The sequence below is a fragment of the Littorina saxatilis genome, linkage group LG17 (genome assembly GCF_037325665.1).
Source record: "Littorina saxatilis isolate snail1 linkage group LG17, US_GU_Lsax_2.0, whole genome shotgun sequence".
Classification (NCBI taxonomy): domain Eukaryota; kingdom Metazoa; phylum Mollusca; class Gastropoda; order Littorinimorpha; family Littorinidae; genus Littorina; species Littorina saxatilis.
This window is the reverse complement of record NC_090261.1, coordinates 10,396,592-10,412,941: the sequence shown is the minus strand read 5'-3', so window position 1 is coordinate 10,412,941 and position 16,350 is coordinate 10,396,592. Positions and strand designations below refer to the sequence as shown.

The following is a 16,350-nucleotide window of genomic DNA, read 5'->3' as shown; positions in this document are numbered from 1 at the left end:
TGGACTGTCTTTGTATGCCTGCATTATTAGTTGTCAGTAATTATTACATGTGCTGATTGTTCTCTTTGCCTGCGCGCGTATAGTATGTTGGTTATGTTTGGTCATAGTATGTTTGTTTATGTTTGGTCGTTATCTTGCCTGTGCGTGTATTGTATGTTTGGTCGCTTTCTTTGCCTGTGCATGTATAGTTTGTTGGTTATGTTGGTCGGTTTCTTTGCCTGTGCGTGTATAGTATGCTTGGTCGATGTATGTATTGTAAAGCGCTAAGAGTAGACATTTTTCTAGAATAGCGCTATAAAAGTTTGCATTATTATTATTATTATTATTATTAAAATGTCAATCAATTTGGTTGAAAAATGAGGGTGTGACAGTGCCGCCTCAACTTTCACAAAAAGCCGGATATGACGTCATCAAAGACATTTATCAAAAATATGGAAACAAATTCTGGGGATGTCATACTCAGGAACTCTCATGTAAAGTTTCATGAAGCCGGATCGGTCCAGTAGTTTTCTCTGAATCGCTCTACACGCACACACATACATACATACATACATACATACATACATACATACATACATACATACATACATACATACATACATACATACATACATACATACATACATACATACATACATACATCTTTCTTTCTTTATTTGGTGTTTAACGTCGTTTTCAACCACGAAGGTTATATCGCGAGGGGGAAAGGGGGGAGATGGGATAGAGCCACTTGTCAATTGTTTCTTGTTCACAAAAGCACTAATCAAAAAATTGCTCCAGGGGCTTGCAACGTAGTACAATATATGACCTTACTGGGAGAATGCAAGTTTCTAGTACAAAGGACTTAACATTTCTTACATACTGCTTGAACATACATACATACATACATACATACATACATACATACATACATACATACATACATACATACATACATACATACATACATACATACATACATACATACATACATACATACATACATACATACATACATACATACATGTACATACATACATACATACATACATACATACATACATACATACATACATACATACATACATACATACATACATACATACATACATACATACATACATACACACAGACACACAGACACACAGACATACATACATACATCCATACATACATACACACACACATACACACATACACCAGACCCTCATCTCGATTCCCGGTCAACGTTAAAACATTTAGTCAAAACTTGACTAAATGTAAAAAGAAGACAAAAATATATACTATGTTTTTGTTTGCATGTAGGTATTATTATCTAACTGGAGTATTACTGAAAAACGTAAAGAAAATATATTCCAGGTGCCATTTAATATACGTTATAATGACTGAAGGACTGAAAATGCATGTCACAAAATGGTACACAGCTCTGTTGAATAACCCACCTTTACGTTTCTGAGACACAAACGTCTGCAACAAGTTCAAACCAGTTCGATACGCAATTATAGTACTTGTATGTATTAGACGGATCCACCTTTGCTTGCGTAGGGACAATCCTCGCAAGTGTCACACGATAGATTTTACAGATGTGATGTCACTTGCCTTTTTTTTTATTGCCGTAATGAGTGGGTGATTGATTGGAGTATTTAAAGTGAAGGAAGTGTGTGAACTTGCAGCATAGCTCGCAAACCCCCTGCTCCTCACAGAACTGAAACAACTTTTAGAGCAGGAGAAAGCTAGGACGCTGTAACATCATGCAGCTTTCACTGGCTTTTGTGTTAGGACTTTTGGTCCAACAAAGTTTGGTAAGTTTGATCTTTACTTGCCGTTGTTAATGGCCTTAGTTTTTGTTTAATTCAAAAACAAATAGACTGCCAACGTTCCCAAAATAAAAAATAAAAAAAACTATCAAAGGTAAAGAATTACCCTTCTTGTTTTTTTATTTTGTTTAATTCCTTTTTATCATTTCTATTTGTTTTCTTTGCCGATTAGTATGGGCATTCTCGCCCTTTTTCAGTAATGAGGTGCAACAACAGCGTCAGAATTCACGAAAAGTGAACTGGCACAGAACATACTGATAGGGTTTCTCACACCGTCTGTTTTTCTTGTGCATAATTCCATACAGGATTCCCTTCTAAAATGGAACATTCGTTCATATTCTTATGAATTCATTATTCGTTCCGTATTTGTATGCCTACTTAAATACTGGTAACGTATGTATCGGGAACGTATGTGTACAGTATTGCCATTTACTTTGATAAGTTGATGGTGCTTTAATGGTGACCAAGAAACTTGGCAATGTGTTTTCCCCAACACAACATATGTGTGCACATCTTGTGATAGGCATGGATTGCCAAGGTTCTGGAATACTATAGGCAACGTATGCAGTGTCATTGAAAAAAACGCAATGACATTTTCTTACAACAAAGTTGGATCTGTGAATTAACAATACGTTTGAATGTTCAGTGTGTACAATGTGTTGAAGTACACACATTTATTTCATCGAAAAAGCCAAATACAAGTCTTTAAACGAACAGGCTATGTTTGCCATACAGTTTTGTTACGTGTGTACTCTCGAAATTGCCGATACAGGTATCATCCCCAAATGCATCGACCAAAATTTGCTTCTGTAACTTTCTTCCATGTTTGTCCATTTTATTCACCACAAAGTTTGCCGTATGTGTCGCTGATAAAGAAGTAAGAATGTTGCATAAATTGCATCACCCTACCAGTACCAGGCGACAGTAACGTATGTATCGTTTTGAGGAATTCTAGAACTATAGGAAAAAGTTTAACTCGTAAGTGAAGTCGTCGCATACCTTTACAAGTACATGTATAACTACAGTTTCAAATCATTTAACAGCATTCGTAACCTAAATGAAACCACCTTGATGCCTTAATTGTATGATACTTTGGTATCTGTCTCTTGTATTTTCTTTTTCATTCTTGTATGGTTTTTTCGTTCATTGTGTGTTATGTCTATCTTTTTTACATTTAGTCAAGTTTTGACTAAATGTTTTAACGTAGAGGGGGGAATCGAGACGAGGGTCGTGGTGTATGTGCGTGCGTGCGTGTGTGCGTGCGTGTGTGTGTGTGTGTGTGTAGAGCGATTCAGACTAAACTACTGGACCGATCTTTATGAAATTTGACATGAGAGTTCCTGGGTATGAAATCCCCGAACGTTTTTTTCATTTTTTTGATAAATGTCTTTGATGACGTCATATCCGGCTTTTCGTGAAAGTTGAGGCGGCACTGTCACGCCCTCATTTTTCAACCAAATTGGTTCAAATTTTGGTCAAGTAATCTTCGACGAAGCCCGGGGTTCGGTATTGCATTTCAGCTTGGTGGCTTAAAAATTAATTAATGACTTTGGTCATTAAAAATCGGAAAATTGTAAAAAAAAATAAAAATTTATAAAACGATCCAAATTTACGTTTATCTTATTTTCCATCATTTGCTGATTCCAAAAACATATAAATATGTTATATTCGGATTAAAAACAAGCTCTGAAAATTAAATATATAAAAATTATTATCAAATTTTTTTTTTCGAAATCAATTTAAAAACACTTTCATCTTATTCCTTGTCGGTTCCTGATTCCAAAAATATATAGATATGATATGTTTGGATTAAAAACACGCTCAGAAAGTTAAAACGAAGAGAGGTACAGAAAAGCGTGCTATCCTTCTTAGCGCAACGAATACCCCGCTCTTCTTGTCAATTCCACGGGCACTGCCTTTGCCACGGGCGGTGGAGTGACGATGCTACGAGTATACGGTCTTGCTGCGTTGCGTTGCGTTCAGTTTCATTCTGTGAGTTCGACAGCTACTTGACTAAATATTGTATTTTCGCCTTACGCGACTTGTTTACATTTAGTCAAGTTTTGACTAAATGTTTTAACGTAGAGGGGGGAATCGAGACGAGGGTCGTGGTGTATGTGCGTGTGTGTGTGTGTCTGTGTGTGTGTGTGTGTGTAGAGCGATTCAGACTAAACTACTGGACCGATCTTTATGAAATTTGACATGAGAGTTCCTGGGTATGAAATCCCCGAACGTTTTTTTCATTTTTTTGATAAATGTCTTTGATGACGTCATATCCGGCTTTTCGTGAAAGTTGAGGCGGCACTGTCACGCCCTCATTTTTCAACCAAATTGGTTGAAATTTTGGTCAAGTAATCTTCGACGAAGCCCGGACTTCGGTATTGCATTTCAGCTTGGTGGCTTAAAAATTGATTAATGACTTTGGTCATTAAAAATCTGAAAATTGTAAAAAAAAAATAAAAATTTATAAAACGATCCAAATTTACGTTCATCTTATTCTCCATCATTTTCTGATTCCAAAAACATATAAATATGTTATATTTGGATTAAAAACAAGCTCTGAAAATTAAATATATAAAAATTATTATCAAAATTAAATTGTCGAAATCAATTTAAAAACACTTTCATCTTATTCCTTGTCGGTTCCTGATTCCAAAAACATATAGATATGATATGTTTGGATTAAAAACACGCTCAGAAAGTTAAAACAAAGAGAGGTACATAAAAGCGTGCTATCCTTCTTAGCGCAACTACTACCCCGCTCTTCTTGTCAATTTCACTGCCTTTGCCATGAGCGGTGGACTGACGATGCTACGAGTATACGGTCTTGCTGAAAAATGGCATTGCGTTCAGTTTCATTCTGTGAGTTCGACAGCTACTTGACTAAATATTGTATTTTCGCCTTACGCGACTTGTTTTTTCTTCCCTTCCTCCCCTCCCCTCTTGCACATCTCCAGCTAACACTCCATTCTCGCATGTACACTTGAGTATCTCATCTAAAGTCGGGGTAAAACCCGGGAACAGGCCCCAAATGGCTTTGCCGTGAGGGCGTAAAACTCGAACTTCTCACCACATTCTCTCTTCTCCTGTCTGGCAGCAAATAGACGGATTCGGCGGGCAGAGCGGCAACCTCTTCTCCCTTGGCGGCGGAGCAGCAGTGGCCAAACCCGCCGGACCCTTGTTCACCAACGTGGGCAATGTCAACCTCAACTCACTCCAGAGCGGCTTCGGAGCGGCCGCTTCCCCTGGCTTTTTAGGCGGCGCCGGTGGTGGTGGGATTCCTGGCTTGCAAGGCGGTGGCGCCTATAATCCAGCTTTCGGGGGGGCTGGAGGGTTCGGCCAGAAACTGGGCTATGCGGGAGGGTTTGGTCAGAAACAGGGCTTTGGAGGAGGGTTTGGGTTGGGAGGAGGGCACGGGTTTGGAGGCGGACACGCGTTTGGAGGAGGACACGGGCTTGGAGGCATCGGTTCTTCGTTGCTGGGAGGATTCGGGGGCCCCAGAGGCTTCCAAGGAGGTCTTCCTTTTGGCTTTGGTCACCCTGCTGGCCATGCCGGCAAGAAAGAGGGTGAGCAGTGTGTTGTGTTGTGTTGTGTTGTAATGTATTGTAGTGTATTGTTGTGTTGTGTTGTATTGTGTTGTGTTGTGGTGTATTGTTGTGTTGTGTTGTATTGTAGTGTAGTGTATTGTTGTGTTGTGTTGTGTTGTGGTGTGCTGAGTTGTGTTGCGTTCTGTGGTGTTGTCACGTTCTATCGCGCTATTCATGCTCATATCAGATCATTTCTTGTCCCGGTTCCGTCTTAGGCTTGGACCATTTCTGTCTCACCTGATCGGGTCTTGTCTTGCGAGAGTCACATTTTATGCAAGCCTGTCTGGTCTGGTCTGGACTGTATCTCATCTTATCGTATGTCATTTTAGTCCTGCACCATTTCAGAACAGTGAACAGATTTGATGATTTCTTGGAAATATTGCTTCAAAACCTTTGAAGCTGAAATGTCAGAATGTATATTTCAAGAAAATCCCATTTGGCCATTGTGTCAGGATATACGGATGTTATATTATAATGATTCTGAACACAGTGGATTTACTCTTGCGTGTACTGTTTTCGAAACGTTCAACCGGTAAGAATGTATATTTCGATAAAGCCGCAGTTGGCCATTGTTTGAGAAGAACGGGGTGTAATATTTTAGGAACTTTATGAATTGTGGGTGTATACTTTGATTAACCGTTTCGCAACCTTAACAGCTAAAATGTCAGAACATAGGTTTCCAGACGGACAAATTTGGCCATGCATGTGTCAGATGAAATACTTTTAAAAAAAAGTGCATTGCACATTTATTCTTGCTTGTATTGTTTTAGAACATTTAAAGCTGACATGTCAGAATGTAGACTTAAAGAAGACCCCCAATAGGTCATAGTGACAGATGTTACATTTACGAACTTTGTGCACTGCGGTTTACTATTGCAATAATTAATTAACCGGCGCGGTGGCCTAGTGGAAAGGCGTCCGCCCTGTGATCGGGAGGTCGTGGGTTCGAACCCCGGCCGGGTCATACCTAAGACTTTAAAATTGGCAATCTAGTGGCTGCTCCGCCTGGCGTCTGGCATTATGGGGTTAGTGCTAGGACTGGTTGGTCCGGTGTCAGAATAATGTGACTGGGTGAGACATGAAGCCTGTGCTGCGACTTCTGTCTTGTGTGTGGCGCACGTTATAATTATGTCAAAGCAGCACCGCCCTGATATGGCCCTTCGTGGTCGGCTGGGCGTTAAGCAAACAAACAAACAAACAAACAAAAAATTGCAATAATTGTTTCAGAATTTTTGAAGATGACATGTCAGAATGTAGACTTAAAGAAGACCCCAATAGGTCATAGTGACAGATGTTACATTTAAGAACTTTGTGCACTGCGGATTACTATTGCAATAATTGTTTCAGAACCTTTTTTTGTTTGTTTGTTTGTTTGCTTAACGCCCAGCCGACCACGAAGGGCCATATCAGGGCGGTGCTGCTTTGACATATAACGTGCGCCACACACAAGACAGAAGTCGCAGCACAGGCTTCATGTCTCACCCAGTCACATTATTCTGACACCGGACCAACCAGTCCTAGCACTAACCCCATAATGCCAGACGCCAGGCGGAGCAGCCACTAGATTGCCAATTTTAAAGTCTTTGGTATGACCCGGCCGGGGTTCGAACCCACGACCTCCCGATCACGGGGCGGACGCCTTACCACTAGGCCAACCGTGCCGGTTTTCAGAACCTTTGAAGATGACATGTCAGAATGTAGACTTAAAGAAGACCCCAATAGGTCATAGTGACAGATGTTACATTTAAGAACTTTGTGCACTGCGGATTTACTATTGCAATAATTGTTTCAGTACCATTGAAGCTAACATGTCAGAATGTAGACCACAAGAAGACAGAATATAGCTACAACGAAGCCTCCATTGCCGCCACCATCATGAAAACTAGGGATGGTGAAGGCAGTTACGGCGACTTTGTGAGTATGAGATGATTATTGCTATGTTTTAATCTTTCAACGTCAATTGATGACTCGGTGTGTGTGGGTGTGTGTGTGTGTGTGTGTGTGTGTGTGTGTGTGTGCGTGTGTGTGTGTGTGTGTGTGTGTGTGACGATTCCCGGAAAACACTTGACATATAGCCATGAAACTTAACATACCAATTCTTCCAAATGCTATCCCCATTTTTTTTTTTTTTTTTTTTTTTTGTACCTGATAAATGTCTTGTTGTCAACATATCCGGTTTCAAATTAATTGAAGACTCAGTCTGGACTTTGATATTGCATTTCAGCTCGCAAGCTTAAACATTAATTAATTTGCTCATTAAATTTGGGATAAACATTTGTGCTAACAAATGCAAAAAAGGTCGCATTGTATTCTCTAATCTTTCATGAATTTTAAAAAAAGAGGAAATTCGTATTAGGCAAATGAGGATTATTATGATTGTGTTACCAAAACAATGTCAATGTCGGCGCTGTCTCGGACGCAAGGTTTTGGCCAACCTATGAGTTACTAATCTTGGTTTGGGGGAAAATGCAGTGCGTTTAGCTTCATTCTATATGTATTCATTCGCTTGTGACTTCCTAGCAAGCGGCCGCACATTTTGTGAAGCTAAGTTTTGTCGACTTATTGTTTGTCTGTGCACTTAAAAGACCGTTGGGTTGATATATTTGTGAACGTTTTGTTTTCTTTTGTCAAATTAAGCGTTCCAACAACTTACTTTTTTTGTTTTTTGATTCATTCTATAAGGCCCACACACTGACTAAATGTACAAACTGATTTTGCTTTACGGGGCTTATTTTCTTGATCACAGTCAGCCGGCTACGGCAAGCAAAAAATGTCGCTGTCTCTCGACCTTACGGTGAAAATTAACGGGGGAAAGGGCCCGGCCAAGGCCAAGGTCGTATTCACTAAGACCGCCGCCACTTCTTACGGATGTGACCCATACAGTCTCGGAGGAGTCTTCACTGGGTATGCTATTTAAAATAATTGAAACATTATTCTGCGTCACTTTCCCAGTCATTCAGCTGCTTCTGCAATCTCATAATTAAAGAAAATGCATTCAGCTGAAAATTAACATATATTTGTGTGTGTGTGTGTGTGTGTGTGTGTGTGTGTGTGTGTGGGTGTGCGTGTGTGTGTGTATGTGTGTGCGCGTATGTGTGTGTATGTGTGTGCGTGTGTGTGTTTGTGTGTATGTGTGGGTGTGCGTGTGTGCCTGTGTGTCTGTGTGTCTGTATGTGTGGTGATTTTACTTTATTTGTACTTGTGGTTGGGTGGTTGTGAAAGAGAAACATATTGTGCATATTTGATCATAATCATATTTTGTTCATATGTCATATTTTCTCATGCGGTATTCATATTTTTTTAGCCAGGCCTACTATAGCTTTCATTTTAGAGTTAGAATCGTTGAAGGTGAGAACTGATGAAAAAGTGATACATGGGCGGACAAATGTATTTAAATAAATGCCCCAGAAAGATGGGCTTGGTATTCAAAACAAAAGCACAAAATTATTCAGGTCGACTAAACCCAGTTTTTACTTAAAATAAAAGCTGACCCTTCTAACAAAAATATTGAGATCTTCCCATCGTTTTGAAACATGAGATATTTTCCCAAATGTCAGGATAGAGTTTTGTTCCTCGCTGGTTAGCCACTGTCGATGACAATGCTAATAACCAATTACGGAGTCCAGGTTTTGTGAACTCAGTTAAAGTGAAACTTCGGTTTCAAGGAAAAACATATTTCTGATTCACTGATTTTGACAAGTTCACCTCGTTTACTGCAGTAGTCCGTTTTCAGTGAACTTTAAAATTCTTGGTGCAGATTATCACAATAAGCGGATTCCACTTATTCCACTTTGTTCTTGAAGTTGACATCTTTTGGGGATCGTGAAATCTAAATGTTTGGCCCGGATTATCACAATAAGCGGATTCCACTTATTCGACTTTGTTCTTGTACTCTATATCTTTCGGGGTTTTTGAAATTTAAATGTTTGGCCCAGATAATCATAATAAGCGGATTCCACTTATTCCACTTTGTTCTTGAAGTTTACATACTGCCATGTATTTCGGGATTCGGTAAATTTAAATGTTTGGACCAAATTATCACAATAAGCGGATTCCACTTATTCCACTGTGTTCTTGTAGTCTACATCTTTCGGGGTTCGTGAACTGTAAATGTTTGTTTTTGGCCCAGATTTTCACAATTAGCGGATTCCACGTATTTTAACTTTGTTCTCGTAGTCTACATCTTTCGGGGCTCTTCGAGGAAGTTCGACCTATTTGTATTCCTTCGATTGTTTTCAGCGACAACAAAGCCGACCCCTTTAGTAACCTGTTCGGCGGCGGGTCGTTCTTCGGCGGTGGTTATAATGACCACGACGATGGCGTAGTGACCACTTTGTCCATCTACCCTGACCAGACAACCTCCGTCCACAAGGACAAGCTGAAGATTGACAGCCTGGAACATCTGGCCGGTAGAGGGCTTGCTGTGAGTATGTATATAAACTCGGAGGCAAAAGAAACGCAAATAAAGGATGCGTTAATTAAACCTTTATGGACTTGAAACAAAAAGAAAAGCATGATACTACCATGTTCTGCACGTGTTGTTTTAGCGGTCTTATCTTGTCAGAACCGTGTTTGCCGTTATCTGGGTCACACGCGAGGTCTTGTTGACGGGGATCCCAAACCGTCATGGGGACAACTTTCAGCACGTACAAAATGTGGAAAAGCAGCTTTTCGTGTTCAGAGTGTTCAGGCAAAGCTGTACCGTACTCACAAAACTGTTACAACATTCATTTCTGCGACACAGGCGCGATGCCGAGACTATCACCAGAGAAGCGCCAACAGGCGATCGGAAGACTTGATGCCGGACAATCAGTTCAGCAAGTTGCTAGGGCATTTGGAGTAAATGTCACCACGGTTTATCGCCTGCAGCAACGTTTTCATGCCACTAACAGTACCTGCGACTTACCAAGACGTGGCAGACCCCGGGTAACAACAGCCCGACAAGATCGCCATCTTGTCCATCAACACCAGCGAGATCCATTCGAAACTGCCGCCAACACAGCCCGTAACACAATCGGGGTACATGGACAACCCGTCAGTGCCAGAACTGTACGCCGACGCCTTGGTGGGTAGAACCTGGTAAATCGGCGTCCTGCTCAACGTCCTGTCTTGACAGCTCAGCATCGCCTGGATCGTCTGGCCTAGGCCCAGCAGCATGCCCACTGGCGCCATCGGGACTGCGGGGTTAGGGTTAGGTGCGGAGGGTTCTTTTTCGCACTCAAATGTTTAGTGTTCTTAGTATTGTCTTGTTAGCCTAAGTTCTATTTAATCAGAGTATGTTTGCGTGTGCTTATACCTAGTGATATTGTAAAGCGCATAGTGCTTTTAGTTATGCGCTATAGAAATCTCCTTAATAAATAAATAAATAAATAAATAAAGAAGCGCTTTTGCCTGGAACCGGGCGTGTCCGGATCTGGCGAAGACATGAACAGCGGTTTGCTAACAATAACATCCTGCAGCATGATCGATGGGGAGGTGCCAGCGTCATGATATGGGCTGCCATTGGTGTCAATCAGCGAGTGGCGCCTGTCGTCTTTCAGAACGTCGGCCAAGGTCGTGGGAATGGTGTCAATGCAGACCGCTACATCAATCAAGTCCTGCGTCCCTATGTGGTTCCATTTGTCCAGAGGCACCGGAACTGCCTGTTCCAGCAAGACAATGCCCGTCCCCATACTGCACGTGCTACCCAGGACTTCCTGCGTCACAACAACGTGAACCTTCTGCCTCATCCTGCTCGATCTCCGGATCCCAACCCAATAGAACACTTTTGGGACATCATGCAAAGAAGGATTAATGCCCGTGCCCGGAGACCCCGCACAGCAGCAGAACTGCGTGCTGCCGTGTCCCAGTTGTGGGCTCAGGTCCCTCAGCAGCAAATCAATGACCTCGTCCTCTCCATGTACCGGAGGTGCGTCGCAGTCATCAACGCCCAGGGAGGAGCAACACACTGTTGACTTTCAACAGTCTTCAAACAGTGTTCAGTGGAACATGGCACGTCATGCTCTCATCCCACTACACTTTTCCGTATGGTTTTTGTATCGGTCAATTCGTTTCCTTGATATTGTTAACCCGAAAGATTTAATTCGACATCAAAATTCATGGGTAACCCATTTTCACTGCAGCATTTGCGTTTCTTTTGCCTCTGAGTATAGATTGTGCGACATGCGGCTTTAGTTTTTACGTTTGCCCGCCTTGTTTATACTGTGGAACAGGAACCATCATCAAGGCGCTATAGCTAGGGCATCAGCCCGCCTTGTTTATACTGTGGGACAGGAACCATCATCAAGGCGCTATAGCTAGGGCATCAGCCCGCCTTGTTTATACTGTGGAACAGGAACCATCATCAAGGCGCTATAGCTAGGGCATCAGCCCGCCTTGTTTATACTGTGGAACAGGAACCATCATCAAGGCGCTATAGCTAGGGCATCAGCCCGCCTTGTTTATACTGTGGAACAGGAACCATCATCAAGGCGCTATAGCTAGGGCATCAGCCCGCCTTGTTTATACTGTGGAACAGGAACCATCATCAAGGCGCTATAGCTAGGGCATCAGCCCGCCTTGTTTATACTGTGGAACAGGAACCATCATCAAGGCGCTATAGCTAGGGCATCAGCCCGCCTTGTTTATACTGTGGAACAGGAACCATCATCAAGGCGCTATAGCTAGGGCATCAGCCCGTCTTGTTTATACTGTGGAACAGGAACCATCATCAAGGCGCTATAGCTAGGGTATCAGCTCGCCTTGTTTATACTGTGGAACAGGAACCATCATCAAGGCGCTATAGCTAGGGCATCAGCCCGCCTTGTTTATACTGTGGGACAGGAACCATTATCAAGTCGCTATAGCTAGGGCATCAGCTAGCCTTGTTTATACTGTGGAACAGGAACCATCATCAAGGCGCTATAGCTAGGGCATCAGCCCGCCTTGTTTATACTGTGGAACAGGAACCATCATCAAGGCGCTGTAGCTAGGGCATCAGCCCGCCTTGTTTATACTGTGGAACAGGAACCATCATCAAGGCGCTATAGCTAGGGCATCAGCCCGCCTTGTTTATACTGTGGGACAGGAACCATCATCAAGGCGCTATAGCTAGGGCATCAGCCCGCCTTGTTTATACTGTGGAACAGGTTTGTTTGTTTGTTTGTTTATTTGTTGCTTAACGTCCAGCCGACTACGTAGAGCCATATTAGGACGAGGAAGGGGGGGATGAAGGGGGCCACTTGTCAAGCGATTCCTGTTTACAAATGCACTAACCCATTACTTGTGTCCCAGCAGGCTTTAGTAAAACTAAATTAATACCTACTGGAAGATTACCAGTTTCCAGTATGTTAAAATAGGCTTAACCTATCTACTGCTGGGCTTACATCAGAACACTAACAGATTAAACTATACATGAATCGCGAGACAAGCGGCAAGAGAAGAGATTTTTTGGAAAAAATACAGGTGAATGAGCAAGAAGGCAGAAAAAAGAAAAGAATTCATGAAGAAAAAGAGAGCATGACAGGAAAGAGGAACCAAAAATCTACATAACAGCAAACTAGAAAGCTCCTGCGGTTCCAAAAACAGGAGGGGCCTTTAATTTCATAACCGCAGTGCCCCACTGCGGGACTGTGGAACAGGAACCATCATCAAGGCGCTATAGCTAGGGCATCAGCCCGCCTTGTTTATACTGTGGGACAGGAACCATCATCAAGGCGCTATAGCTAGGGCATCATCCCGCCTTGTTTATACTGTGGGACAGGAACCATCATCAAGGCGCTATAGCTAGGGCATCAGCCCGCCTTGTTTATACTGTGGGACAGGAACCATCATCAAGGCGCTATAGCTAGGGCATCAGCCCGCCTTGTTTATACTGTGGGACAGGAACCATCATCAAGGCGCTATAGCTAGGGCATCAGCTCGCCTTGTTTATACTGTGGGACAGGAACCATCACCAAGGCGCTATAGGTAGGGCATCAGCCCGCCTTGTTTATACTGGGGGACAGGAACCATCATCAAGGCGCTATAGCTAGGGCATCAGCCCGCCTTGTTTATACAGTGGGACAGGAACCATCATCAAGGCGCTATAGCTAGGGCATCAGCTCGCCTTGTTTATACTGAGGGACAGGAACCATCATCAAGGCGCTATAGCTAGGGCATCAGCCCGCCTTGTTTATACTGTGGAACAGGAACTATCATCAAGGCGCTATAGGTAGGGCATCAGCCCGCCTTGTTTATACTGTGGGACAGGAACCATCATCAAGGCGCTATAGCTAGGGCATCAGCTCGCCTTGTTTATACTGTGGGACAGGAACCATCATCAAGGCGCTATAGCTAGGGCATCAGCCCGCCTTGTTTATACTGTGGAACAGGAACCATCATCAAGGCGCTATAGCTAGGGCATCAGCCCGCCTTGTTTATACTGTGGAACCCCACTTTTAAGACCCCCCCCCCCCCAATTTAAGACTCCCCCCCCTTTAAAGACCTTGATTTTTCAGGTTTTTTTTAATAACCTCTGTAAATTTACCCCCATTTTTTAGACTCCCTCCTTTTTAAGACCCGATTTTCTAAGATTTTTGAAGGTCTTAAAAGGGGGGTCCACTAAATCAGCTAAACTCCATACTGACTGTACCTGTTCTTCTTTAAAGTACTGCTGATCAAAGCTCGGAACCCGTATTTCATTCATGGGGTCGTCTTCTTTGTAATGAAAAATAGTATTTTAACTTAGAACTTTGCTTCATCGCAAAATGCTTCTTTTCTCATTCAAGGGACGTAACCAAGGTGCGTTTTTGAAGAAATCGAGTTTTGGGCTAAACTTACCATTATTCTGCTTCACTCGCAAGAAACTGGCACGCTTTTGTCCCTCTTGATAATTGTATGTTCTTAAATAGGTGCGAAAGCATTTAATCTGGAGAATATTTTGGCCAAAGCCGTCCGGCCGGCTAACGCCTTGCCTATAGTTGAGCTTGATGAAGTTGGGCAATGCTTCTCACTGACAGTAAACCTGTACCTGGTAGGCTACTTTGGTACATGGGGCCAAAACAGGACCTGCTGTGTGCACCGCCAAGAAGATGCACTGTATACATGTATACATATCGAACATACTATTAGAACTAACTCTTGATGAAAGCTTTTGCTCGTAAACTTTCTAGCCAGACAAAATGTGCTGTTCGTCGATTTCTTTACTTTCTTTATTATCGAGGTATGGAGGGAAACATATACTCGCTGCTTATCAACTTCCCTCATAAAAAAAATTAAAAATCTAATGTAGTTTGGCCTAATATGCTCTGCTCTTATCTACTCTTTGCTACTCTATACACACTCTTTTTACTCTATGCTACACGACTCTCTACCACCCCCCCTCTCTCTCTCTCTCTCTCTCTCTCTCTCTCTCTCTCTCTCTCTCTCTCTCTCTCTCTCTCTCTCTCTCCTCTCCCTCTAGCTCTCTCTCTCCACCCTCTCTCTCCCTGTGACAGATTGTAAGAAAAAGACGAGCCTTAAATCTTGATCATTGTAAAATAAAGTTCAGGTCAGTTCGCTCTCTGTCTCCTTTCTCTCTCACCCTTGAACCCTCTCTCTCTCCCTCTCTCGCACTATCTTCCTCTCACGCCCCCTCTCTCTTTCTCTCTATCCTCGCGCTCTCTCTCACCCCCCTACCCCATTATCCCTCAAAGGCGTTACACGATACGGTGTAGACAGATGAGAGGCTTGAAAAAAAAGAAGGAAGGTAGCTTGAAAGAGACGTTAAATCCCTTTTATTTCTCCCCTTTCAGATTGTGACTGGAGTGAAAAAGGACGCCTACGGCAAGAATGAGATCGACGGGAATGTGCTGGCTTGCTGCGCTCTGGCCTATGACGACCAACCCCGCAGTCTCAATGATGGTCCTAAGCACCCTATCGGCTATGATGATGAACCTAAGCACCCTATCGGCTATACAAATCCACTCACGAACCCTAACATCGTCTATGAGGACCCTCGCCTCTATGAGAATTTACCTATCGGCTATGATGGTCCTAAGCAGCCTATCGGCTATGATGGTCCTCCGCGCCCTATCGGCTATGATGATCCTAAGCACCCTATCGGCTATGATGATCCTAAGCACCCTATCGGCTATGATGGTCCTCCGCACCCTATCGGCTATGATGATAAACCATATGACCCACGTTTTGATGGACCCCGCCGAAGCGGACCACCACCATATTAGAGGACCCAGGAAGGACCTGCGTCCGTTGAAGGGAGCGCGATATACTAAAGATCTTACGGCCTGGCGCTTTCTTTAGAAATCCTGAAATTAGAAACATAACATCCAAGTACCCAAGAAGGGCAATGCACTAACTAAAGGTTTTGGAGCCAAGTGTATTCATGAATTATCTTGATAATAGAAAAACAAAAAGTGAAGTAACGAAGAGATGATGAAGGTTTCGTGGAGCAGAAAAACAACGCATGCTTGCAATCCAATTTTTTCTTACACTGTTTGTGAACCTCGTGACTTTGAATATTGGAAAGAATTGTACATTAAAAAGATAAATAAAGACTATATCCCGGTTGTCTGTGTGTTGTATGTGTATAGTTTTTGCGCTCTTTCTGTCTCATGTCCTTTTTCTGGTTTTCTGTGCAGTACCCCAATAAACATGCCAGAACTACTGCCATCAAAGGCCCACTTATGGCCCAATGCTGGCATATTACCCGTATGCACATTGGCAAATTGATGGGCCATCACTGGCAAGCCAGCACTTTGCCAGCAAAAACCCATCATTTATTTGCTGGCTTTTTGATGGCTTGCCATCATTTTGCCAGCAATTTTCCAGCAATTTTCCAGCAAAAACCCATCATTTATTTGATGGCTTTTTGATGGCTTGCCATCATTTTGCCATCATTTTGCCAGAATTTTGCCAGCAAAAACCCATCATTTATTTGATGGCTTTTTGATGGCTTGCCATCATTTTGCCAGAATTTTGCCAGCAAAAACCCATCATTTATTTAATGG

At 42.7% G+C, this 16,350-nt stretch overlaps 1 protein-coding gene across 2 annotated transcripts; it reads left to right on the top strand.

The window, feature by feature from the left end:
* Positions 1-1,623: 1,623 nt before the first annotated feature.
* LOC138953136 (uncharacterized PE-PGRS family protein PE_PGRS10-like) lies at positions 1,624-15,910 on the top strand. Of its 2 annotated transcripts, XM_070324930.1 has the most exons (7): positions 1,624-1,781; positions 4,894-5,362; positions 7,176-7,297; positions 8,130-8,287; positions 9,623-9,806; positions 15,136-15,286; positions 15,359-15,910. In XM_070324930.1, exons 1-7 carry the CDS (start codon positions 1,731-1,733, stop codon positions 15,565-15,567), a joined length of 1,344 nt encoding a protein of 447 aa, XP_070181031.1. In that variant the 5' UTR covers positions 1,624-1,730; the 3' UTR covers positions 15,568-15,910. The 2 variants fall into 2 exon arrangements, with proteins under 2 accessions (XP_070181031.1, XP_070181030.1); XM_070324929.1 differs by having other exon boundaries at positions 15,136-15,910.
* The last annotated feature ends 440 nt before the right edge of the window (positions 15,911-16,350 follow it).

What these genes read in the sequence shown, in the direction of transcription:
- LOC138953136 (XM_070324929.1), top strand. Translation starts at nt 1,731, where the DNA reads ATGCAGCTTTCACTGGCTTTTGTGTTAGGACTTTTGGTCCAACAAAGT. An exon ending in TTTTGGTCCAACAAAGTTTG is followed by an intron (nt 1,782 to 4,893) that starts GTAAGTTTGATC and finishes CCTGTCTGGCAG; the next exon opens with CAAATAGACGGATTCGGCGG. An exon ending in CCATGCCGGCAAGAAAGAGG is followed by an intron (nt 5,363 to 7,175) that starts GTGAGCAGTGTG and finishes TAATTGTTTCAG; the next exon opens with TACCATTGAAGCTAACATGT.